Source organism: Camelina sativa, chromosome 12 (genome assembly GCF_030686135.1).
Source record: "Camelina sativa cultivar CO46 ecotype springtype chromosome 12, ASM3068613v1".
NCBI classification, from domain to species: domain Eukaryota; kingdom Viridiplantae; phylum Streptophyta; class Magnoliopsida; order Brassicales; family Brassicaceae; genus Camelina; species Camelina sativa.
In genome coordinates this window covers 12,110,895-12,136,967 of record NC_141891.1, presented here as the reverse complement: position 1 = coordinate 12,136,967, position 26,073 = coordinate 12,110,895, and the positions used below count along the sequence as shown (strand labels likewise).

General features: G+C 38.1%; 2 protein-coding genes and 1 pseudogene across 2 annotated transcripts; 2 read left to right on the top strand and 1 right to left on the bottom strand.

Annotated features, from left to right (window-relative positions):
- Window positions 1–8,562: 8,562 nt before the first annotated feature.
- LOC147930427 (uncharacterized) lies at window positions 8,563–13,014 on the top strand. Its single transcript, XM_087476867.1, has 6 exons — window positions 8,563–8,789; window positions 9,922–10,549; window positions 10,684–11,280; window positions 11,628–12,019; window positions 12,112–12,199; window positions 12,295–13,014. The coding sequence occupies exons 1-6, from the start codon at window positions 8,563–8,565 to the stop codon at window positions 13,012–13,014; spliced, it is 2,652 nt and encodes an 883-aa protein (XP_087332993.1).
- Window positions 13,015–15,071: 2,057 nt separating this feature from the next.
- On the bottom strand, window positions 15,072–16,732 carry LOC147930426 (uncharacterized; annotated as a pseudogene).
- Window positions 16,733–22,473: 5,741 nt separating this feature from the next.
- On the top strand, window positions 22,474–26,073 carry LOC104731505 (leucine-rich repeat receptor-like serine/threonine-protein kinase BAM3). The gene is made up of 2 exons (XM_010450905.2): window positions 22,474–25,470; window positions 25,593–26,073. The coding sequence occupies exons 1-2, from the start codon at window positions 22,803–22,805 to the stop codon at window positions 25,919–25,921; spliced, it is 2,997 nt and encodes a 998-aa protein (XP_010449207.1). The 5' UTR covers window positions 22,474–22,802; the 3' UTR covers window positions 25,922–26,073.

Genomic DNA, 26,073 nt, shown 5'->3' with positions numbered 1-26,073 from the left:
GATTTATTCGTCTGTTTCAACTTTCAACCAAGCTTATCTGATTCAAATTAAATTACTTTTTTGAATGAGTCTCAATCTTGTTTTCGTCATATACAATTCTACGTAACATCGAAAAAACGTAGTTTCGTTTGTTAATTCTAAATTGTTGAGTTAGTTTGAGGCCTTTTACCCGAAATAACGTAACATCTTCCTTGATAGTCTTTTGATTTTCGGATTTAAATTAAAACTCTCATTTAAAATTAACATCAACAGGAAAGATCACGTCGCTTATATATACTATCAAATAACTTTTAGATTAATTTTTTCTTAGATACGGGGTTTCTAAAACTAGTGGTGAAAATTTCGATTAGAATTATTTTTTTTATAGTCAAGTACTTTTTTAACGAAAATAAAAATAAAATTTTAAGTAACATGTGAAATACTTTATCGATAAACCAATTGGGATGGTTTTAGGTGCACGTGAAATTTGATTTGTCTTGCAGAAAGAGGAGAGCATATCAAGATTTGTTTAAGATGGTTGATACGTGCAAGTAATACGGAACCTAAATTGCAGACCAAGAAACATATATAATAAATGCAACACAAAAAAAAATTATGTTCTATTGTTCTTAATTCAAATGCAGTGGTAAGCAACTTATCTCTATCTTCAATCACTATCTTGTAGCTTCCTCTTACGTAATCTTCCACTATTATACTCAAGGATATTCCTTATAAAAACAAAATCAAATCATTTCCAATGTTAGAATTTAAGGATTTTCATGGTTTTGACTTGACTATTTCAATTTCTTCTCACTTTCTTTTTCCCAAAATTCAATCCATCATCTTTAAGCTATTGTTAGTTCAATATAAGTCGAACACATGTTCTCATCGATTTTTTTTTCTTATTGTTTTGATAAATATATTCAGATAATTAAGGAACCGATCTTGACCAAAACAACCGGTAACAATAAACCATGCCCACTACATCGTCACATATATTGAACTTAATATCTAATGTCCCTCTAAACCATGTTCTTAGTGATCCAAAGAGTTTTTGATATTGCGGTCTATGCTATTTTTGGACCGGGAGACTAAAATAGTCCTCATTTTCCCAATCAAATACACTGTGAATAAAATTTGATGCCAAAAAGCATTTTCTTCGGTTTGATCTAGAAACACAATTAGTCTTTGTGTTACTTTTCTTTCTCTTTCAACAGAAATTACAAACCAATTAACAAGCAAGATTCAAAATGCTTGTTATAAATTATAATCTAGTCCATCAATTTTCGCCTTAGAGACTCATGATTTCTTACCGTCGTATATACTTTAATCTTTTGTGTTCTGTGAGTAAGTGACAATAAGGGAGCTTTTGTTAAGAATGGTTATTCGATATATTTCACAAATGATACAGAGGATGTTTATATACAAGAGATGAGAAGGAGACTCTAGGTTAGACAATAACTATATATTCCTAATATAATTCAATCATATATTCTAGAGTATCTTGTCATGTCGTTGATACGCCCCCTCAAGATGAAGGGGTCTTGACCACGCCAATTTTGTGTCGGAAGTCCAAGAATCGGGGACGCGGTAAAGGTTCCGTTAACGCATCAGCCAGTTGGTCACGTGTGTTGACATGAGCAACCCGAAGAGCTCCTTGTTGTATTTGGCCACGAACAAAGTGGTAATTGACTGCAATATGCTTCATTTGGGAGTGGAAAACAGGGTTTGCACAGAGGAAAGGGGCTCCAATATTGTCACAATACACAACTGGTTTCTGAGGTAGTGGTATCCCTAGTTCAGTGAGAACATTGCAGACCCAGCTGAGCTCAGCTGCTGTATTAGCCACGGCCCTATATTCTGCCTCTGTTGACGAACGCGCAACTCCTTTCTGCTTCTTAGCTGTCCAAGAGACTGGATGACTTCAATATAGATGATGTAGGCATTAGTGGAAGTGTAATCATCTGAATCGCCGGCCCAGTCCGCATCAGAGAAGGCATGGAGGGAGAGTGGATTCTTGGCCGAGAAGTATATACCATGAGTTGGAGTGCCTGCAAGGTATCTTAGAATCTGTTTTGCAGCTTGCCAGTGAGCTTCTGTTGGTTGATGCATGAACTGTGAAAGACGGTTAACCGCATAGGCAATACCAAGTCTCGTAAAAGCAAGGTATTGCAAGCTGCCCACAAGTTGTCGATAGGACGTTGGGTCCTGGAGATACAGGCCAGAGCGAAGCGTGAGCTTGGGACTTAATGCCATAGGTGTACAGACTGGTTGAGCGTTCTGCATATTATAGCGGTGAAGCAGGTCAATAGTGTACTTCCGTTGAGAGAGATGAAGACCATGAGCAGACAGATGTGCCTCCAAGCCAAGGAAATAATTCAGATCCTCTGGATCATTAACCGAGAACCGATCAGCAAGAAGCTTGAGAATTCGAGCAATGCCAGGTTTACTGCTCCCTGTGATTAAAATATCATCCACATAGACCAGTAAGTAGAGAAACTGTGAACCTTGTTTGAGAGTGAACAACGATGTATCAGAAAGGGAGTTTTGAAAACCAAGACTTAGTAAGAATGTTTTTAACTCTGTGTACCAGGCACGCGGAGCTTGTTTCAGTCCATAAATGGCTTTGCGGAGGTGACATACATAGGAAGGATTGTCAGAGTCAATGAAGCCAGGGGGTTGCTCCATGTATACTTCCTTAGTGAGGTTGCCTTGAAGGAACGCATTGTTGACATCTAGTTGTTGGATTGGCCAATCTTTGAAAACTGCGACATCAAGTACCAGACGAATTGTGGTAGCCTTTACAACTGGGCTAAATGTTTCTGTATAATCCTGACCATATTATTGGTTGTATTCCTTGGCCACTAACCGAGCTTTGCACCTGTGATGAGAACCATCCGAATGAAATTTGTTTTTGTAAATCCACTTGCAATCGATGAAATTGTGGTGTGCAGGGCGCGGGACCAAGTCAAGAGTCCTATTTCTGGCGAACGCATCGATCTCTTCAGACATTGCTCCACGCCACCATTTATCTTGCATCGCTTGGTTCACAGTCCTGGGTTCAGGAGGAATGTGAGGGGAGAGATGAGCATAGAGATTGTATTTAGGATTGGGTTTTACAATGTTGTTTTTCCGGCGAGTTTGCATTTGATGTTGGTTTGGAGGTGGTGGGGATGGGTGAGGGGGATGAGTAGTGGAGGATGAGGACGTGGTGGAGGGTTCTGGAGTGGTAGATGAAGATTCCGACAGACGGGACGGTGAGGCAGGTCGCGTCGGGGAGGATTGATTTGTCGATGGTGAGGATGAGGAAGGAGAATGAGATGAATTATTGGATAGGGTTTGATGTCGTGGGCTTTGGGAAGTGGCTAATGGGCCACAATTTGGTGGTTTAGTTAATGGGCCTAAAGATGGAGATGGTGCAACTGGGCTTTGAGAACCCAAAGAAGGTAAGGAGGAGGACATACCTGTTCGCGAAGGTGTGTGCGACACCACGGTCTCGGTGGAAGTATTTTCTGCAGTCGGATCCGAATTCAGGCGGTGAGGATCTGTGCTAGTAGTGACCAGCGGCGGCGATGGTGACAGAACGAGTGGCTGAGGTAACGTTATTTGTGTAGGAGATGAAGTTTGGGAAGAGATAGATTCGAGGACTGCAGGAGGGGAGGAGTGATTGTCTTTGAACGGATAGATCATCTCATCAAACTTGACATGGCGAGATGTGTAGATTCGACCAGAGCTTGGTTGGAGACAATAGTAGGCGCTTTGTGTCGATGAGTAGCTGAGAAAGACACATGGTGTAGATTTGTCTTGAAGTTTGTTGTTGTTGTACGGTCTGAGAAGAGGGAAACAGAGACAACCAAATACTCTTAGCTTCATGTAATTTGGAGATGTACCAAACAATGTTTCGAATGGTGACTTCATAGCGAGAACCGGTGTTGGTAACCGATTTATGAGGTAAACAGCAGCAACCAGGGCATAGGACCAATATGATTTTGGCATACCAGCATGAGAGAGCAGGGAGAGTCCAGTTTCAACAACGTGACGATGTTTTCACTCCGAGACTCCGTTGTGTTCGGGAGTATGTGGTGGAGAGGTGAAGTGGGAGATTCCATCAGATGCAAGAAACGGACGTAAAGCAACAAATTCGCCGCTGTTATCTGAGTATAAAGTACCAATTTTGACATTGAAGTGATTCTCTACAAGTGCTTTGAACGGAATAAAGGTTTCCCGGACTTGAGATTTTGTTTTGAGGGGATAAAGCCAGGTGTAACGAGTGTAGTGGTCAACAAAAATGACATAGTATTTGTAGTTGTCAACAGAAACAATGGGGGAGGTCCAGACATCAGAGAATATGTATTCGAGTGGTCTAGTCGAAATTATTGCAGAGGTGAAGAAAGGAAGTTTGTGAGCTTTATTGATACAACAATTAGAACATAATGATGATGGTGTTACAGATTGCAAACATGGAAGAGAAGAATGAGAAACAACGGTTTTAAGAATGGAGATATTGGGATAGCCTAAACGGTTATGCCAGTCAACTAGAGAAAGTTTAGGAGTGGTGGTGGCAAAGAAGGAACGAATAGTGGAAAGGGAGAGAGGCCACTCGTACAGTTCATATTGGCTTTGCCTTGGAGTAATGGGACACCCGAGCACAGATCCTTCACCTGAAAGTATGCAGGAAAGAATTCCACAGAGACCTTGTTAGCATTACACAATCGAAAAACAAATATGAGGTTTTTCTTAACATGGGGAACACATAGCACATTTGATAAGGTTAGGTAGCGAGAAGGAAATAAGGATGAAGGAAAGGAAAGTGAACCAGTATGCGTGATAGGAATACCAGTACCGTCACCAAGAAGAACATTGTCACCACCATTGTATGGTTGATGGAGCGAGAGGTTATTCAGATCACTGGTCATGTGATGTGTGGCGCCATTATCCAGTATCCAGGGACTCGCAGAGGATGGAGCTCCTAAAGCTAGATTGGCTCTCGGCTGCCAGGGACGAAATGGAGTCGACTGCTGATTATGATAGTTCCCTTGGTATTGTGATAGTTGACGGCATCGTTTGGCACTATGACCGTGCATACCGCACAGTTGACACTTCCCCTGATAGCCTTTGGACGATCGAGTATCCTGAGATTGATTGTCGGACCGAGAGGAGCCATTGGTTTGCCAAGGCTGAGAGGAGCGGTTGTTTTGACGACCATTGTATGGGCGTTGGCGAGAGGCAACATTGGCAGTGATCGGAGCAGGACTAGACAGAGAGTGGGAAACAGCCAATAACTTGGCTTCTTTGTTGAGCAGCTTCTCATGAACTTCAGTGACAGTGGGAGGAGTGTCACGGCCTTCCATTTGATCAGTGATAGACTTGTAATCTTCTGGAAGACCATCGAGGATGAACTCAATCTATGCTTCATGCTCAACCGATTTACCAAGTAAAGCAAGCTGATCAAAGCGAAAGGTAAGACCTTGTAAATAATCATCAACGGTTTTGTCATCTTTGGTGTAGTGCTTCAACTGGATGTGAAGCTGTTGAACACGGCCCCAACTTGGATTTGCATATGTGGCGGAAAGCTTCTTCCACATCTCAGAGGCAGATTTGGTTTTGGAAACAACTGATTGAATCGATGGGGAAAGGGTGCCGAGGAGTCTGCTGTAAATAAGTTTGTCCTGACGACACCATTTCGTATAGTTGGGATTTGGCGTGACCTGAGTGTTGACGGTGGTTGTTGGATCTGGTGGAACAGAGGACCCATCGAGATGGCCTGCAAGACCATAGCCATCAAGCAGTGAATTGATTTGGAGACTCCATGTCATGTAATTGACGAAGTAAGCTTGTTGATGTTCGCCATGTTGATATTAAGAGGTGGCTGAGTAGCATCAACTGGTTCGTCAATAGCCATGGTAGGGAGAAGAAGAAGAGAAAAGAAATATGAAAGGAAGAGAAAGTATGTGTAGAAAAGAGAAGTAGAAGAGAAGAGACGGAAAAAAAAATTTAGGCTCTTGATACCATGTTAAGAATGGTTATTCGATATATTTCACAAATGATACAGAGGATGTTTATATACAAGAGATGAGAAGGAGACTCTAGGTTAGACAATAACTATACATTCCTAATATAATTCAATCAGATATTCTAGAGTATCATGTCATATCATTGATAGCTTTTAGGTAGTTTGAGTCGAATACAAAGTATACTCAGTGTGTTGCAGAAATTTTATGAAAATCAATACATTGTACCCAAAACTCTGTGTTATCTGACAAACTAACTAAGGGTTGTTTTCTTGTCATATAACTCCCAATTAATCAGTACTTTCTATATCTTGCTTCTTAACATTTTCGATGAAAAGTGTTTAGGGGCTGTCATAAGGCAATATGCGTTTTGCTATTTCTTCAGTTTGCCAATACCGACTAAACCTTATCTACATGCTCAAACAACTCCATCATATGCATCAAGTTTCATATCATATCTGTATGTGGCAAGAGGAGAAGAGTAAGCAATTTTATGACACTTGTCACTTCTGAAACTCAACATCAACTCTAAAATTCAGGTGTTAATGGGCTAAGTAGCCTAAAAATATATCAACAAAATCGAACTAATTAATCATTTCTTTTTTGTAGAAGGGATAGATTCTACGTTGAAACCTATGTTGAGGTCTGTACAAACATAATTTTCTTACAATAACTAACAATGAGGGTGTGTAGTTTATGCCTTGTAGAATTTGGTCCGTTTCAATTTACATAGAGAATTCTCACTACTCAAACTCTGCCACTGTATGCCAACTTATAAGTAGGATTGTAGATCAAAAAGAAAAAAACCGATAGATAATTCCGCAAAATCTAACAGTTCTTGAGCGCATCTAATGAAACAACGGACCTTCCATAATATAGACTTATTATACGGACCCAAACCACAACAGAAGAGCTACACTATTTCAACAGGAAAAAAACAAAAACACCATTGACAAGTGAAAGAACAAACACAGACTAAGACTATACACCAAAACGTTAAGAATTGACAGTATCATCTATATCTTTTGATAATTTCAAATAACAACTTCACACTAGAGTGAGACTGTGACTTGTGAGCCTAATCATGAACCAATCTTTACTCAACCCACACAACAGTACAACATAGAAAGTGTGAAATTTTAGGGTTTAGAACAGAGAAACAGAGTTGCTAGCAATAACGAAACTTGAGCTCCGAAACGAAACGAGAGATAAGTTTACTACTCAATCAGAAGTGTTTTTTTGCTCTCTCTCTCTTTCAAAATGAAACCAGATGATCAATAACCAAATTATTAGAAAACAAACAGTTTTTTGTGATGAAAAATTGAAGCTACCAGAAGAATGTGTTATTTAAACCACACAATAGACTTAGGGACAATTACATTTTTAGTACCTTTATTTGCATTTAAATGAGCTCGTAGAGCCCATATTCGTTTTTCGAGAAACATAACTACTAAGGGTGCTGAAATTACAGTTGACCCCCAAACAAAAAACAGAAGCCGAAATGACAGATTTAACCCGAGGAAGTCTGCAATAGATATCTTTAAGATTGATTTCAAATTGACGTCAAAGGGGAGACTTCAATGTAAGTCTACTCCTTAATTATAGGTTAAATTTTAATTTGAAAAATTATAAAAAAACAATTTGGTTAACCATTTGACCAAATAATAACCACATAAACTTCCTGCATTGTAATAAAATAAATTGACATATAAACTAGTCAAATTAAGGGAGGTAAGGCTGATTAGGTTAAAATTATTTGATTTAGGGTTTGCTTAAGTAGACTTCTCTGTAGACAACTCGTGGTTGACTTCAAAGTAAGTCTACTCCTTAATTATAGGTAAAATTTTAATTTTAAAAATTATAAAAAATAATTTGGTAAGGCTGATTAGGTTAAAATTATTTGATTTAGGGTTTGCTTAAGCAGACTTCTCTGTAGACAACTCGTGGTTGACTTCAAAGTAAGTCTACTCCTCAATTATAGGTAAAATTTTCATTTTAAAAATTATAAAAAATAATTTGGTTAACCGTTTGACCAAATAATAACCACATAGACTTCCTGCATTGTAATAAAATAAATTGACATATAAACTAGTCAAATTAAGGGAGGTAAGGCTGATTAGATTAAAATTATTTGATTTAGGGTTTGCTTAAGTAGACTTCTCTGTAGACAACTCGTGGTTGACTTTCTTATGCCATCAACTAGTAATATTATATTATTTTAAGCTCACCGACAATTTAACCAAACCGATAGCTGAACCTAACCGAATGCGTACCAATTCTCTTATTTTAACCTAACCGGATTCGGTAACCATATAAATACTTCTTTCTGTAGGTGAACCCTAGTTTGTATGTGCTTTCTCTCTCTCCACAATTTCTCTCTCTAAAATTCCGATATTGTTGCTCTCTAAAATTCAGATTCTATCCTCATTATTTATCGTCCTCGAAACTGAAGGACATCTCCGATAAGTATTCTCATCATAGGAAGTCGGCTATTTGCTTTTGTAACGCTTTAGCTAATTTTGTTCGAAAATATATATGTTCTCATAGTTTTTTGTTCATTTTGCACACAGATATGGGGTTATACAGCTATACTCAGCCATCTTCTAGTTCTTTGCAAGTATGGAGTGAAGGTCCACCCGAAGTAAACTTTACTGGCCTGACAGCTGGAATTCCTGACAGATGTTTCTGCGGAAGGGAAACCGTTATGAAATGTTCCACCACAGCTGACAATTCTGGAAGGGTTTTCTTTGGATGCAATAACCATGAGGTTGTTAGATTGTATGATGGTTTATTCGTTTGGTATAATTATTATTTGAGTATAGATAATATTCTTATGGTATATTTACTTCTATGATAAGGTATAGGATGGAGAGGACCATATTATGAAATGGTTGGGATGAGGCTATTATGCAAGAACTTCAAGCAATGAAAGGTGGAATTGCTGACCAAAAGGATTCTATTACAGCCATCTAGGAAAATGATGAAATGCTATGGGTTCAGCAGGAGCTAGAGAAGGTCAAAGATCAGATGAAGGAATTACGTCTGTCAATTCGTCGTGTACGCGGGGTGGTCAAGAATGTCTTAATCGCCGGTATAATCTTAATTGTTGTATTAATCTCTTTTGCTTCGTAGATCTTTCAAGTAAAATCTGTGAACCTCTCTTTATCGTGGCCGTTTGTTTGAATGGCGTATTTATGTCTGTAATCTATTAAACTTGCTTCAGTTTCTTTAATATTTGGATGATATCATTGACTTCATTTTTTGACCTATTTAGTAGACTTCTCTATTAAGAAATCAGTCGACGAATGATACTCGTTAATGATTTACGACGCGACGGTTTGCGTTATTAATTATGTAACTGTTCGTTGTAACCGTTTCGTCTTGTATATATAAACCAGCCCGGGGCCTTTTGATTATTTTAAAACTGCAACCAAAAAATTATCAGTAAATAATTTCTTCTCTCTTCTAAAAAAATAAGTTCATCTTGAAAGTCTTGGACGACGGAGAATTGGTGATTGAAAGTCTTGTATCAGTCAATATAAATCATCCACGCTTAATTGGAGACTGATCACGGTTGGGTAATTGAAATTTTCTCTATATCACTACAATTCATCATATCATTCACGTTTGTTTCATTCTTAAAAATATTCTATATCATATCACTATATCATATCAGTTTCCCCGGAAAGAAGTCTACTTGATAAGTCTTCAGCATATTAGTACAAAAATTAATTTTATTTGATGGATTTACTACGTTTTAGTTTCCCCAGAAAGAAGTCTACTTGATAAGTCTTCAGCATATTAGTACAAAAATTAATTTGATTTGATGGATTTACTCTTTAAAGTACGTTTTAGTTTCCCAGAAAGAAGTCTACTTGATAATTCTTCAGCATAATAGTACAAAAATTAATTTGATTTGATGGATTTTCAGTCCAAATCTCACCTTCCAGATAGTCTGCAACAAAAAGTACGAGATTTGGAGTCTTGTTAACTCTAACCCTTTACGATTTTCTTTGAATGAGTTTGAGGCCATCATTGGACTTAACTGTGAAGATGTCGAGTCGTTGGAGCAGCCAGAGGTTGAGGTTACAGACGAGATGGAAGAGTTTTGGGAGAAGCTTGGAGTCACTTTAGACAGCGGTCCGAGTATTGAGCAACTGATCGCAGCATGTAAGAACTCAAACGATTGGGATAGAATAGAGCGTGTTAGGTTGGGTTATTTAGCCATCTACGCTGGGTTTATAGAAGCTAGGAAACCATCAACACCCACCCGTCTAAATATGGCTAGGCTAGTCATGGATTTAGATGCATTTCTTGATTATCCATGGGGAAGAGTTGCTTTCAAGAACCTGATTCAGTCTATTAAGGAGAAGGACTTAAACAAGCAGAGTTACACCTTAGACGGACTTGTCGAACCTCTACAGATATGGGTGTACGAAGCTATGGCTGATTTTGCCAAATTAATTGGGGAACCGTTCCCAGGTAATCCAAGTCCACCGTTGCTTGCTTACCGCGGTTCTCGCGGTAGAAAACATGTCAAAGAGCATATTCTAAAACAGGTACGCATCCACGTGGTTTGTCTATAGTTTATCTACGATATTAGATGAGTCGGTAACCCTATTGTGTTAGATTTGAACTTGCCTGATATGGGTGTACGAAGCTCTGCCTGATTTTTGTTTTATATAAATTGTAGACAAACTTCAGAAACTACAAAACCGTTGGTGGCATGATTAGTCCTGTTTGGCAAGACGATGAATCAGATGAGAAGATTGAAAACATTTTGAGAGCATTCAATGGGGATTTTGGTCCATGGAAGTGGGGGAGAGGTTTGTGGGAGACGGTTGGTATTTATCAATCCAACAATGCGAAGGTTAAGATTGAAGAAAAGGGATTGAGTAAGAGAGCCGGTGAATTTGATGAACCAAGTGGGAAGAGGCACTGTCCAGGTTCTTCGATTGACATGGGTGTCAACATTTTGGAGGAGTTTAAAGATGAGCTCGCCATGTGGGGAGGAGCTCTGCTCGATCAGATGAGAGAAGGTTTCAACAGTTGCGATTTGTGGTTTGACATGTTGACTGAGAAGATTGAGAGCCTGGCTTCGGATCTTGACAAAATGAAGGGAGACGTAACTGGTACAAAACAGGCTGATCCTTTAACAAAGGAAAAGAAGGACTCTCAGGCAGCTACTGGTACGGAAGAGGATGCATCAAAGGAACAGAAGGAGGATGAGGCAGCCACTGGTACGAAAGAGGCCGTATCAAAGGAGAAGAACGACTCTAAGTTGGATATGGTTAGTTCTGAACACTTGCAATTTCCTACTACGATCCCTCACAATCACAATACCAGGTACAAGGCGAAGAAAAAAATAGACTTCCAGAAGGACTCAACTTCGAAGACATAAAACAAGTGATGTCTTCTTTATGTGAAGTAAACTTCCTTATGTGAAGTTGACTTCTTTATCTGTGTGAAGTAGACTTCCTTATGCGAAGTAGACTTCCTTATGCGAAGTAGACTTCCTTATTGAAGTAGACTTCTAAATCTGTTTTGTCTTTGTTTGTTTTATTTGAGACTTTTAAACATATGCTCCGACTTAAATATTATTTGTTTTCATAATTGATCATGTAACTTTTAAACCAGAATTTGCAGAACAAGCCAGGTCAATCTGAGACCCCGAAACCATCTCCAGCTGTTACTCGTACCAATACGAAGGTGGCAAAGATAGTCAGCGCTGATTCATCTGACACTGAGTCAGACCGTCCTGTGATTATTCGCACGGAAATCCCAACAGCTGCCGACTACACTGCTAGAGCCAAGAAACAAGAACCAAGGAAAGAAGCGGCCAAGATTGCGGCACAAGGCAAGATTGAAAGGGTTAAGAGGTTGGCGTCAAGTCAACGTTCTCCGTTTGTTGGTGATAACACAGCCAAGACTATCATTGGTGATAAGCCAGCCACGTCAATGTACAATTCTTTTGTTAAAGCAGACAAGGATTTGAAGAAAGTTTTAGTTGAATTCTTAAAGAAAGATCCGTAAGTTTACCAACTTTTATGATATGTTTCAAAATTTATATTGTTCAAAATCTAGTAACTTATATGTATCCAAACCCATTCATCACCCGCAGGACATACAAGAACAAGGTCCCAGAGAAATCCCGTTGTTGTCTTTGGTGGCACGAACTGCAGACAAAAGCAGTGTGGCTACGAGATTCGGTAAGTCTACACTGAAAACTTCTACTTCAAGTATACTAGAAAACTTCGGTCTTCAATATTACATAACTTTGTTTTAAATCCATGTGGTTATCCAGCACATGGATGCGGTTTTGAATCTGTTTAGACATCGACACGCACAACATCCTGAGTGGTTTAGATCGAGTAGAGTGGCTTTCATAGACGCTATGTTCACTCATCTCTGGACGACGAAGTACAAAGACTTCCTCAATTCTAATGCTAATCCTAATGGATCTGGGAAACTGTTTCCAGCCGGTGCCTTCAGCTACCACTCAGGGGAGTATCCACCGTATGCACAGACTAACAAGCAATGGGGTCTGAAAGTGGACGACTTATACGCGCCTTTAAACGTGAAAGCGTCGCACTGGGTAGCTTTGTGGATATCGATTCCCATGAGACACATCGTCGTCTGGGATAGCATCCCGAGTGTCACCAGCGACGAAGAGCTTGCATCTGTCGTTGAGCCCATTGCCGTGTTGGTTCCCTACGTGCTGCGGGAGTTAGCCACTCCAGAGTTCAAGCATCTATGGTCGTATGAGAAGTTCACTCATGAGCGGGTTACAAAGGGAGTGCCTCCGAACAGGAAGCCAGGTGACTGTGGTGTGTATACTTTGAAGTACATGGAATGTCATGCTCTTGCGATAACATTTCCTAATACTTTGTGCGACGCAAACATCACATGGATAAGGGAGAAGATAGGTTGTGACTTATTTCACGAGATTGAATGCCGTGGACCAAATGAGGATAACTACATGGAGGAGTTTGGGCTCTATGATCCTCCCCCAATCCAAGACTAACTATAAACTCCCTTGTTTGAAAGACTTAAACTCTTGTTTAAATTATGTATGACTAAATAGGATGATGTGGATGATGTTTTGTTTCTGTTGGGGGATCTTTATATTTTGTGGGTGGGATCCTACTGATGATGGGTGGTATCTTGATATTTTTTGTATGATCCTCCTTTATAACTCTAATGTGTAATGTTTAAGGATTATTGTTCTTGTTCTCTACTAATTATATGGGGAATATATCGGTATTTTTTGGCAGTTTTACGTTTCATATATATAATTTCAAACTTTAAGTAACAGAGTTAAAGTGTGTAGTTGGGCAAAAATTAAACAAGTAGCGTACAGCGAAAGCTGTAACAACGTAGCGTTCAGGGAAAGCTGAGTAAACATATGGGTGAAGTTAACCAAAAGATTTCTTCTAAAATCTACATTATTAACTTTATCGGGGTATGTGTAATTTTAAATGTTTTTAAAAAATCATAACATTCCTACAGAAAGAAAAGATATTTCTATAGTAATAGCGTGCAGCGAAAGCCTAGTAAACATATTTCTGAAGTTAACTTAGAGTTGACATGTAGAGTTGACAGAAAATAGAAATAGGTATTCAGTATGCATACATTATTAAGTTAAAAATTAATAACAAAAAAGACTTTGGGTAATGTAAATTAATCGTCGAGACGGACTTGGAGTTTTCCCCAATCCATAGGAGGAGGAACAATACACTGTTTGACATCAGCTTCCGCAACCTCTCTCATCTCATCTAACCTCTTGTGCTTTGCCTCGAAATCGACAAGTTCTTGATCCAAAATTTGATTCAATAGGGCTTGTTGAGCGTCGATCAGATCCACTTGATGCTTTAGGGCGATAGCCTCTTCCTTCTTCGTCATGTGATCTCTCATCATACGAAGAATTGCGGTGAAACGATCTCTCGTCTCTGCTTCAACCACGGCTCTTGTTCTCTCAAACGCGTGTTTCATGGCACCTATTACTTCCTCTTCCCACTCGTAATCGGAACTGCTTCGCTTACGCTTGCTGGAACTCTCTCCGGCCATATCTCGTAACCAACATATTCTCTTGTTATCAAAGAAGGAGATGCAATAGATTGAGTGGAAGTGGAAATAAAGAGGATATTTATATGTAAAGAAGAAGATGAATATACAGCAACGATGCAATGAATGTAGAGATAGCGAAAGAGTACAACAAATGTAGAGATAGCGAACGGGTACAACGAACGTAGAGATAGCGAAAGGGTACAATGAATGTAGACTTGAAACATTATCGTACATAGAAAGTGTAATAGACATCTTACTGAAGTTAACTTAGAGACTTTGCACTCATCCCAATACACATTGCGATGACAACAATGAAACCTATCCAAGAGAGAAGGATGAATTATCGAAGCATTTTTTCCCTTTCATTGGATGCCAGTAAATCATTTTCTCCCTTCTTTTCTTCAACATATGTGTTAACCACCCCAGAGTTCACCAGATCGTTGTACACTTGTTCTTTCATTTCTCTTATAGATTCTTGAAGCACCTTGATTTCTTCTCTCTGCCGACGGATCTCATCCCGCGCATCCAATAAGCTCCGCCTTTGCCAACCACGTGATGGTTCTGCGTCTAACCAATGGGAAAACCCATGAACAGTTCATCTGAAGAAATTTCTTCCGGGATTTGCATATGTCCATGATTTCACAATAATCGTTGATCTACCGCAGTGGTTGCAGATTGGACCAGTAATTTGTGTTTGCGAATTTGTATCAGAAATTGACCCCGAAATTTGACTCATTGTTCTCTAGCTGATAGTGGTTGTGATAGTGGTTGGTTAAGAAGAGGAGTATCATAAAATTGTCTTACGAATAAATGATAGTTAAAGTACTAGTCTTTAATAATTTCGACTTCAACACGTGGGAACATTCCTAAATAAAAATATTACATAGACAAATTTTTGCTACGGAAATTCTAGATGACTTCACGATGAAGTTAACTTCTACTCGCCGTCTTCAGCAACCTGAACAAATAATTGTTAGTGTAACCGACCATCATATACAAAACGTTTGACATGTATCAAGTGGGATTGTTACTTACACAATGTGGTCGAGTATGTCCAGGCTGTCTGCATTTTGAACAAGCATATTGCTTATGAGACTTTCTCGGCTTGCTCCCTTTTTTACGTGACAGTTCTAGCCATGTTAGCCAACGAGACTTCTTTTGCCTACCAGGCTTCCGCTTTGGTATGGGAGGTATACATAGGATATCTGGCCCAATTGGATCGTGCTCGACATTGGGCATGATGTTAGCCGCGTATGACGCATAAACATAATCTTTTCTATAGTAAGCTTCGTCTACGGTAGACATATGCAATCCACTTGACTTGACAGCTTTAATTGCATGTGAACATGGTATTTTCTCAACATCAAACACTCCGCATGAACAAGTTTTTGCTTCAAAGTCAACCAAGCAGTCACGTTGCCCACCCCTAACGTAAAAACGCCAACCATCAATGCGTTCTATCGTCATCATATCTGCGTAGTGCTCCCTTACGGCCAATAAGAACTCAACACCCCGGCTAAAAGTGGTTGTCAGACTAAGTGCATCCTCTCGTCTTTTCCAATACCACCTACCTAACTTTTTTGTAATAAACTCAATGAGATATGTGATGAGATAACCTTTGGCCTTCTTTATCATTGAGTTGATAGATTCCGCAATGTTGCTAGTCTTGATGTTGTATCTATCTCCTGGACAATAAACCCGAGACCATAAAGCTGGATCTGCCTCATTCAAGTACGCTGCAAGGGCCGAATTTACGTTAGTGAGAGAAGCCATGTTGCGGTTGTAATCATCATGCGTTGCGCATATGCTGCCCCTTTCACCAAGTACATCAGTTGCTTCCCACGGAAATTAGTAATTATGTTTTGTTGGAGATGGTCGTAACATATCCCTCGTGTTGCCCATGGAATAATATTGCGACATGCTTTAGCTATTAAACTGCACCTATCCGAAACTACTACCAGTGGATGTTCATCCGAGATACACTCACTTAATTTGGTGAAAAACCAATCCCATGAAGCATCACACTCTGAGTCGACAATTCCAAAAGCCAAGGGAAATATCTGAAAGTTACCATCCTGTGCGCAAGCGACTAGCAATACACCTTCATACTTTCCAGTGAGATGGGTCCCATCAACCACAATAACTCGCCTCACGTAATTGAAACCACGGATTTAAGCATCAAAAGATAGGAAAAGGTACTTAAACCTATGCTCGTCATCAACAACAAGGTCAACGACACTTCCCAGGTTTGACTGCTCTATTTTCCTAAGACAATAAGGCAAATTCGTGTATCCAAATTCGGCGTTTCCTCTCACATATTCCAGTGCATGTTGTAAAGCCCTGTACGAAGTTGTGTAATCCAAAGTCATGCCAAACATTGTCCTCATTGAATCTTCGATATGTTGTGGGACAACACCATCTACTATTCCTACCCGGTCTACAAAAATCTGCCCAATATATTTGGTGGTAGAACGCTTACGGTGAGCTAGGCGGTCCACAATAGAACACACGTTCAGATATTTGGTGACCCAAAAAGTGGTTGGATCATTCTTCACACTGGCGACGACCCTCCACGTGCATCCTGGCACATAGCATATTGCCACCAACTGATTCTTTGTGGACTTCTTAATTTTGAAAGAGAATTTTAACATAATAGCGGTCAAACGCACCTCTGTTATGACATCATGTTTGCATGGAAAGCATTGACCTACTTTTAGTTGGTCTATACAAGGATTATTGTCCATGAATACCACCAACAAACGGTTTCCCTTCTTCAGCATCTACATCCAGGTGATCTCCATCGTCATCGTCATCTTCATCTTCAAATTTCCCGTACTCACTGTAATCGAAATCCATGTCGTCAACATCTTTTGGCTTCTCATCTGTAATATCATGGAGAGCTTCTTGACATTCTTCTACACATTCATCCGCACATGGATCTACATCGTCACCTACTTCACCCGTTAACTCCCCATCGTCTATAGAACAAGAGTTTTTTATATCATTAACACATTCCTTAACCGGCTGTCCATCCATGCATTGCGTAGAGACGCAAAGGCGAACAACATTCCTACTACTAAAATCTATCAAGTTCTGAACTGATCTATCATTTGTGACATAGACAGGAGGGGTATCTTGGGGCAATTGCTGAAGCATCATCTCTGTTAAGGGATACGATAACTGAACCATCTCTGTTTCTTTGCTAATCTGATAATCTTCTACAACCATTTCAAGAAGCTCAGCGTATGTACAACCGTGTCGAAAAAAAAACATTCTCCCACCTTTGCGTCCATCCATATCAAAATGCCAAGACCAATTTCTCGTCACCCATACTCCGAAAACAACAGGTAGTTGTGCCATTTACCTGAAAGAGTAAGCGGCAAGTCAAATACACATTACACAGCTGACTACCCGTAGAAGTCTTAAATCAATAACCTAGATGCCTAACAAAACCAAAAACATGATTGATCCAAAAGTATAATATATTATCATGGAAAAAATATACAGAGGCAATAACATAACCGATACAAAACAAATGAGGTACAAAATCAATAAGAAAAATTAATAAATTTCAACTAAACACTATTTTATTTAAACAGACTTCACAGATAACTCCAACAAGTTGACTTCCCAAATTAGTCTACCATTGTGACCTAACTGCCTATGAAAACCAAAAACTTGATTTCTCCATATGTATAATATGGATTCATGTCAAGTAAATAACATGTATCAAAGAATAACATGTATCAAAGAATACATCAAGAAAATCTTAAAAATTATTCACCAATTTGCAATAATTTGGTTTTCAATTTATGCTGACTTCATGTTGACATCAATGAGTAGACATAAAAAAGACAACAACAGAAAAACTTCAAATGAAGTCTATTTCATGGGATCTATTTTTGCAATTACAATTTTACAAAGCAGACTGCGAATGAAGTCTACTATAAACGGTTGACTTCTTTTGTGGTCTTCCTTTGTTAATTTTTTGGTTAGTTTTGCAATTAAATAGATAAAACAAGGTAGACTTCAAAGGGAAGTTCAATAGGTTAACTTCAAATATAGTCGATTCTGGTTAATTTTGCAATTGACCAACCCATTGACTTTACAGTAGACTTCTGTCTACTAAGTAGACTTTAACTATCCGTCAACAAGAAAAATAAACTTTGTCGTGGTTAGTTTTGCAATTGACCAAGTTTGACTTTCGCCAAGTAGACTTCGTACGAAGTCTACATTAATGATGACTTCGTTTGCAGTCTGCCGTGGTCATTTTTGCAATTGACCAACATTTGCATTTTTTAAACAGTAGACTTCTTTTGCAGTCAACTAATTATTTTAATATATTAATATTACGGTCAATGCTTAAATATTTTGGTCAATTCCAAAAATAGTCACTATGGAAGTCTACTCGTTTATTGTCGTAAGAAGACTTCTACTAGCAGTCATCACTAAGAAGTCAATAATTTGGTCAATTGCAAAAATACACCTTAGTAGACTGCAAACGAGGTATCGGTTGGAAGTATTGTAATGCAGTCTACACTATATTTTTTTTGTTTTCAAATGAAATTAAGGAAACTGGAATTTTAGTCTACGGGCTCGAAAGTCGATAAATTTTAAATTGCAAAACTGACCACATAGTAGACTTTACATGATATTATGACGGTTGGACTAACAAATGAAGTCTATTTTCGACAAAAAACAAAGAAAATCACGAAATCTACCGGAAAATAACCTTATCGGTGGTTGTTTCGCAATGTCAAGCACCGAGGACGTCATATTTAGTCACCACTGAAGAAACACAGCGCCAATTTTCCTTGTTCACGAGATATAACAAGATTAACGAACTTTTAATTTTTTAGATTAAAATGGAGAGGAGATGGAAGAAAATGAGGTTCTCATAGCATTGGGTGTTATTTAAGCTCACAAATTTGGGTTGTTGAAGCATTAAGAGCTTCAAATTTGGTTGTTAATGGTGGTTGGAAAATTGATGACGGTGGCACAACCGTAAATAAAAGAAGAAGATGAGGATATGGATGTAATAAACATTTTCGCTAGAAATTCAAATAAATCAGAAATAATGGCATTTCCGTGAATATATGGAATGACAGAAAATTTAGTAGAGAGAAAGTGGCAAATGTTGGAAAGAGAAAAAGAGAGGTGCAATTTTGCAATTGACTCAAGTCAGGGGTCCAAAATTGCAATCGTCCCGTAGACTTAACCGAGTCTAATAACAAACTCGAACGGCCATGTTTTAAGCACTTTAACCGGTTTACAAAGTGCTTTAACCGGATTAAGCACTTTAACCGGTTTACTATAGAGCTAATCTTCATGTTTCTTCTAAATTGAAAGTCTCTCTTTGACTTTGAAACTTTTTCAAACACTTAGCAGTTCTTTAAAAAACTTCATGTTTATATTTGTTAAAAAAATTGATGATTAAAACATCAACATCTTTTGTTTGAATGTAATTAAATATATTGTTGCGTATTTAAAGTTATATATATTTTTGTTTTTTAGTCATGATTTATTGATAACAGAAGTGTTTTACTATATATTTTTTATTGTAAAGAAAAATGTTGGTCCATTGTATTTTTTAAAAAAGTTTATTTTTCTAAGAAAGTGTGAAATGCACGCCAAGTTGTAAATTAAAAGCTCAAAACAAAAAGAGACAAAGTAGAACACATATAGCCATTTACTTTCACAATGAAAAAAAGTAGCCACTCCGATCCATCAAGTCTCCATTCAAAACCCATAGCTAGCCATTTAGTGAGAAAGTTTTGATCTAGAAATTAATAAAGTCGAACACATGCATATAGCCATTTACCAAGAAAATGATAAATACTGTACTATAAAGAAGCCCTCCACTAAGTCTCGTTTCTCTAAATTACATCACAACAAGAAAATGTAGAGACGTAGTTTGAGCTCGAGTCCCTAATAAAATGAAATCTTTATGAAAACTTTGGTTCCTCCCATGCCAGGTTTCACACCCACCTGAGAAAGTATGAATAGAAAATGACGGATTGGGTTCTTCAAAGGTGGTTGTGGGTACGTTTCCATGAATGAATGTGAAATCTCGCACAGGTAGACTAATTTTTTTTGGATTAATAGTTGGATTTAAATCTATATATACATTTATATAAAATTAAGTTATTCCCATATATACCTAGGTTAGATCAGTCAAATCCGTCATAATTTCATTACTCCAACAATTTTAGAAGTCGCGATGTAGTAACCTGCATGGTTAAAGGAGTAAGCCAGAGCTAGCCTAAGAATTCAACTTAAGACTCTTTTTAGCAAGTCCATATGAAACCAAAATACCAGTGTTGGATTAGTCCAGTCGGTGATAACATTTTCTCAAACAACAAGAAGATAGAAATGATGGTTGTACATATTCAAATTCAAAACCGGAGGAACTATTTCTAATTTTATTCTGAAAGTTAACATATATATGCTTAAAGAAAATTAAAAGTAAAAGATTGAGACGTTCATTTTAGAAAAATAAAGTAGCATGCTCCAAATCAACTGTCTTTGGCTTTTCTTTTTCACTTTAGGCAAGCAAAGTTGATGGGGGAGGGCCTCCTCTTTGTTCTTCTCATATTTGAAGCATCTCACTAATCTAACACCGAAAAACAAAAACGAATAAACTAAACTAAAAAGAGCCCATGAAACTACAAAAGATGGATAGATTTGGTTCAGATTTTCTCTAATAAATAAATGAAATATGGTACTCTTTATATATCACACTTACCCACGCCAAGTATTTTCGCTGTTCAAACTCTTATTGATGTGTGAATGGATCATACTTAATTTACGAATATAATGTAGGGAGAAAATTCGAAACTTTTTACATTAAAAAAATACTATTACAACAATACCATAAATAAACTATTAATCTTAATTGTTTTGTAGATAATACTCGTTTTTGAACATCTTAAAGATCATGATGTCCAATTTGAAATCCCAATTATTAATCCACATATCATATTGAAGAGAGATGTATTCTTGCTAATCAATTTGTTGACAATGGTCAACTACAAGTCTATAATCATTATACAACCCGGACTTACTTTATACATTTTAGATGTTTTTCTTACAAAATAATAGTTTCTTTTTAGACCATATACCATATTGATCAACAATTCAGCATTCCTAGTTTGTCTAATAAATCTGATGAGTCATTTTCAAAGAAGACATATTAAAAAAAAAAAAACAGAAAAGGAGAAAATAATAATCGTAAAGGGAAGTTTACGAAATAATTCGACAATAATTGCAGATTGGTATGTACATATATATACTATAGTAGTATCTTTTTGCAGGTTCATGGTGTGAAAATTTCGAGGAGTTTTAGGTGATGAAATAAAAACATTGGGTACAGAAACAGAATCCTTGACAGAGAAGTTATTAATTTCTTCTAAGACAACAAAAAAACAAAAGTAGCTGCACAATTACCAAAGACTCTAGTTACTTTGGAGATTGGTTTGTACTGGTTTAGTGGGTTGGACAAAGACAATGCATGACCTCTTAAATCTCTGATGGATTAGATTTTGATTTTTAGTTAATGGAACATATATATAAAACGTTAGAATGACATAAAGGTACGATGTTTTATTTAGGGTAATTATATGATATATAGTTAGTACGTGATTCCACCCGAAACAAAACAAACAAATCAATTCATGCGTTCGACCAAAATGATTAGACAGATGGAATTTAAATTTTAAAAGTAAAGTACTATTTGATATCATTAACATGTGATCTCATGTACGTTTGTTATTTCACTCAGAGATTAAACTGTAATCTAAAATATGTCAAAAATTAGGTTTTTGCGATGGATTGTGCGGAGTTAGTCAAGTTAGTGCATTACCATGAGGTCCATGACGAGTGAATGATCTACTTTCTAACCTTTTTAATGAGTTTGGGTTGTCATCTCTTATCTCTAATTTGAACATATTTTAATTCATTTCTCTAAAAGTAGAATTGCTGATTCTGTTAATTCTTAATCAGATACTTAGGTTTTAATTTTATTTGGAGTTATCGAAAAATATAAAAACTAAAAATTCATCCAGTCAAGTTTTTGTTTTCCTTAAAATCTAGTGGACTAATGTGTTTATATATATGAAACCTTATTCAAGTTATCCCAATAATTGGGAGACACAAAAGAAAACAAGAAAAAAAAAAACGATTCAAAAGATAAAGAGAAGGTAAAAAAAGGGCAAGAGGCACTAAACTTTAATACTTATATTTTTCTTATTTTCTCCATTAAAGAAAAAGCGATGATGTGTGTTCTCTCATCTTTTGTGAAAGTATATATATTGCTTTTGCTTTTCTCAAAAGCAAAAGACTCATCCAACAAAAAAAAAAAAAAAAAAAAAAAAACCTAAAGCTCAATCTAAAAGACGAAGAATGCATTGGATACTACAACTTCTTTTTCACTTTTCTTTCAAAATTTTAATTATGATTTTCTTCCAAGGAAAAAATAAAAAAAAAACGAGGCATGAAATAATCATTATCCTCTTCACTTATTAAGCCACTCACTATAAGCAGCAGCAACTCCAGAACATAGTGAGCCCCCAAAACATTAAAGCATGATGATGTCTAATGATGATGATCTTCTTCCATCCATTTCTCTAAAATTTTGGGATTTCTGCCAAGACTCTTCTTCTTCTCTTTCACTTCTCTGAACTTCAAGATTCGTGTCAGGACAAATTTTGTATTTGTGTATTCTTTTTTTTTTTTTCTGATGTTACAATGGCAGACAAGATCTTCACTTTCTTCCTAATCTTGTCTTCAATCTCTCTGTTTTTCTCTTCTCTTCTTTGTTCTTCTTCTTCTTCGACTTCACCTCTTAATCTCTCACTAATTAAACAAGCCAAAGTCCTTGTCTCTCTAAAGCAAAGCTTTGATTCCTATGATCCTTCTCTTGATTCTTGGAACATTCCAAATTTCAATTCTCTCTGTTCTTGGACTGGTGTTTCTTGTGACAACTTGAATCAGTCCATTACTCGTCTAGACATCTCTAATCTCAACATCTCCGGCACTCTCTCCCCGGTTATATCCCGTCTTCCGCCGTCTCTCGTTTTCCTCGACGTGTCTTCAAACAGTTTCTCCGGTCAGCTTCCTAATGAGATCTATGATCTCTCGAGCCTCGAGGTGTTAAACATCTCTAGCAATGTTTTTGAAGGAGAGCTTGAGCCACGTTGGTTCAGTCAAATGACTCAGCTTGTGGTTCTTGACACTTACGACAACAGCTTCAACGGATCACTTCCACTAAGTCTGACCAAACTCACTCGTCTCGAGCACTTAGATCTCGGAGGAAACTACTTCGACGGTGAGATACCTAGAAGCTACGGAGGTTTCTTGTGTCTCAAGTTTCTTTCTTTATCTGGTAATGATCTCCGTGGGAGGATCCCTAGCGAGCTAGCGAATATCACCACTCTTCAACAGCTTTACTTAGGTTACTACAACGATTACCGCGGCGGGATACCTGCAGATTTCGGGAAACTGATCAATCTTGTTCATTTGGATTTAGCTAACTGCAGCTTGAAAGGATCAATTCCTGCAGAACTTGGGAATCTCAAGAACTTGGAGGTTCTGTTTCTTCAGACCAATGAGCTCACAGGCTTTGTTCCTCGTGAGTTAGGGAACATGACAAGCCTCAAGACTCTTGATCTCTCCAACAACTTTCTAGAAGGAGAGATTCCTCTGGAGCTATCTGGACTTCAAAAGCTTCAGTTGTTTAACCTCTTCTTCAACAGATTACATGGAGAGATCCCTGAGTTCGTATCTCAGCTTCCCGATCTGCAAATCCTCAAGCTTTGGCACAACAACTTCACCGGAAAGATTCCTCCTAAACTCGGATCAAACGGGCAGTTGATCGAGATCGACTTGTCTACCAATAAGCTCACAGGTTTGATCCCTGAATCACTCTGTTTCGGAAGAAGACTAAAGATTCTCATTCTCTTCAACAACTTCTTGTTCGGTCCTCTCCCTGAAGATCTTGGCCAATGTGAGCCGTTATGGAGATTTCGTCTCGGACAAAACTTTCTGACTAGTAAATTGCCAAAGGGGTTGATTTATTTACCGAATCTTTCACTTCTTGAGCTTCAAAACAACTTCTTGACTGGAGAAATCCCTGAAGTCGAGGCGGGAAATGAACGGTTTTCGAGCCTCACACAAATCAATCTATCCAATAACCGGTTGTCTGGACCGGTTCCTGGTTCGATCAGAAACCTCAGAAGCCTTCAGATTCTTCTTCTCGGCTCTAACAGATTCACAGGACAGATCCCTGGCGAAATCGGAAGTTTGAAGAGTCTTCTCAAGATTGACATGAGCAGAAACAACTTCTCAGGCAAGTTTCCTCCTGAGCTTGGTGATTGTATGTCACTCACATACTTGGATTTGAGTCATAACCAGATCTCTGGCCAGATTCCGGTTCAGATTTCGCAGATTCGGATTCTAAACTATCTGAATGTCTCTTGGAACTCCTTAAACCAAAGCCTTCCCATCGAAATCGGATACATGAAGAGCTTAACATCAGCAGATTTCTCACACAACAACTTCTCCGGTTCAGTACCAACTTCAGGGCAATTCTCTTACTTCAACAACACGTCATTCCTCGGAAACCCTTTTCTCTGTGGATTTTCTTCAAACCCTTGCAACGGTTCTCAAAACCAATCTCAATCTCAGCTACTCAACCAGAAGAACGCAAGATCCCACGGTGAAATCTCCTCAAAATTCAAGTTGTTTTTCGGGTTAGGCCTACTAGGGTTTTTCTTGGTGTTCGTCGTTTTAGCTGTGGTCAAGAACCGGAGAATGAGACAGAACAATCCGAATCTATGGAAGCTCATAGGGTTTCAAAAGCTCGGATTCAGAAGCGAACACATTTTAGAATGTGTTAAAGAGAACCATGTGATTGGTAAAGGCGGTGCGGGGATTGTCTACAAAGGCGTTATGCCAAACGGAGAAGAGGTTGCAGTCAAGAAGCTCTTAACCATAACCAAAGGATCATCTCACGACAACGGTTTAGCAGCAGAGATTCAGACATTAGGTAGAATCAGACACAGGAACATAGTGAGATTGCTAGCGTTTTGTTCCAACAAAGACGTCAATCTCCTTGTTTACGAGTATATGCCTAATGGTAGCCTCGGAGAAGTCTTGCACGGGAAAGCTGGAGTGTTTCTGAAATGGGAAACACGGTTACAAATAGCGTTGGAGGCAGCAAAGGGGTTGTGTTATCTTCACCATGATTGCTCGCCTCTTATAATTCACCGTGATGTGAAGTCAAACAATATCTTGTTGGGTCCTGAGTTTGAAGCTCATGTCGCTGATTTTGGGCTCGCTAAGTTTATGAGGCAAGACAATGGAGCTTCAGAGTGTATGTCCTCGATCGCAGGCTCGTACGGCTACATCGCTCCAGGTACATGACTGATTCCTAATACTCATTTCTTGTATCACACGTAACACTCAATTAAGGTCAAATGTTCACTTCTAACTAAAACTCATGATTGACCTAAACCTATCCGTTTTTCTTGAATGCAGAATATGCATATACACTGAGAATAGACGAGAAGAGCGATGTATACAGCTTTGGAGTAGTGTTATTGGAGCTGATAACGGGTCGAAAACCAGTAGATAACTTTGGGGAAGAAGGGATAGACATTGTGCAATGGTCAAAGATTCAGACAAACTGTAATAGACAAGGTGTGGTGAAGATCATTGACCAGAGATTGAGCAATGTGCCATTAGGAGAAGCCATGGAACTGTTCTTTGTCGCAATGCTATGTGTTCAAGAACATAGTGTTGAGAGACCGACCATGAGAGAAGTTGTCCAGATGATATCTCAGGCTAAACAGCCCAATACTTTCTAAATGCAGTGGTGTTATATATATAAAACTAAATATATATTTTTTTCTTCTGTTTTATGTGTTTCATAGAGTTTTTTTTTAGAACTGTAATGAGGGTTTGGTGATATGAGTTTTATATTGAGGTTGAGGAGGCAGAAAAAGGGGTTAGGATTAAA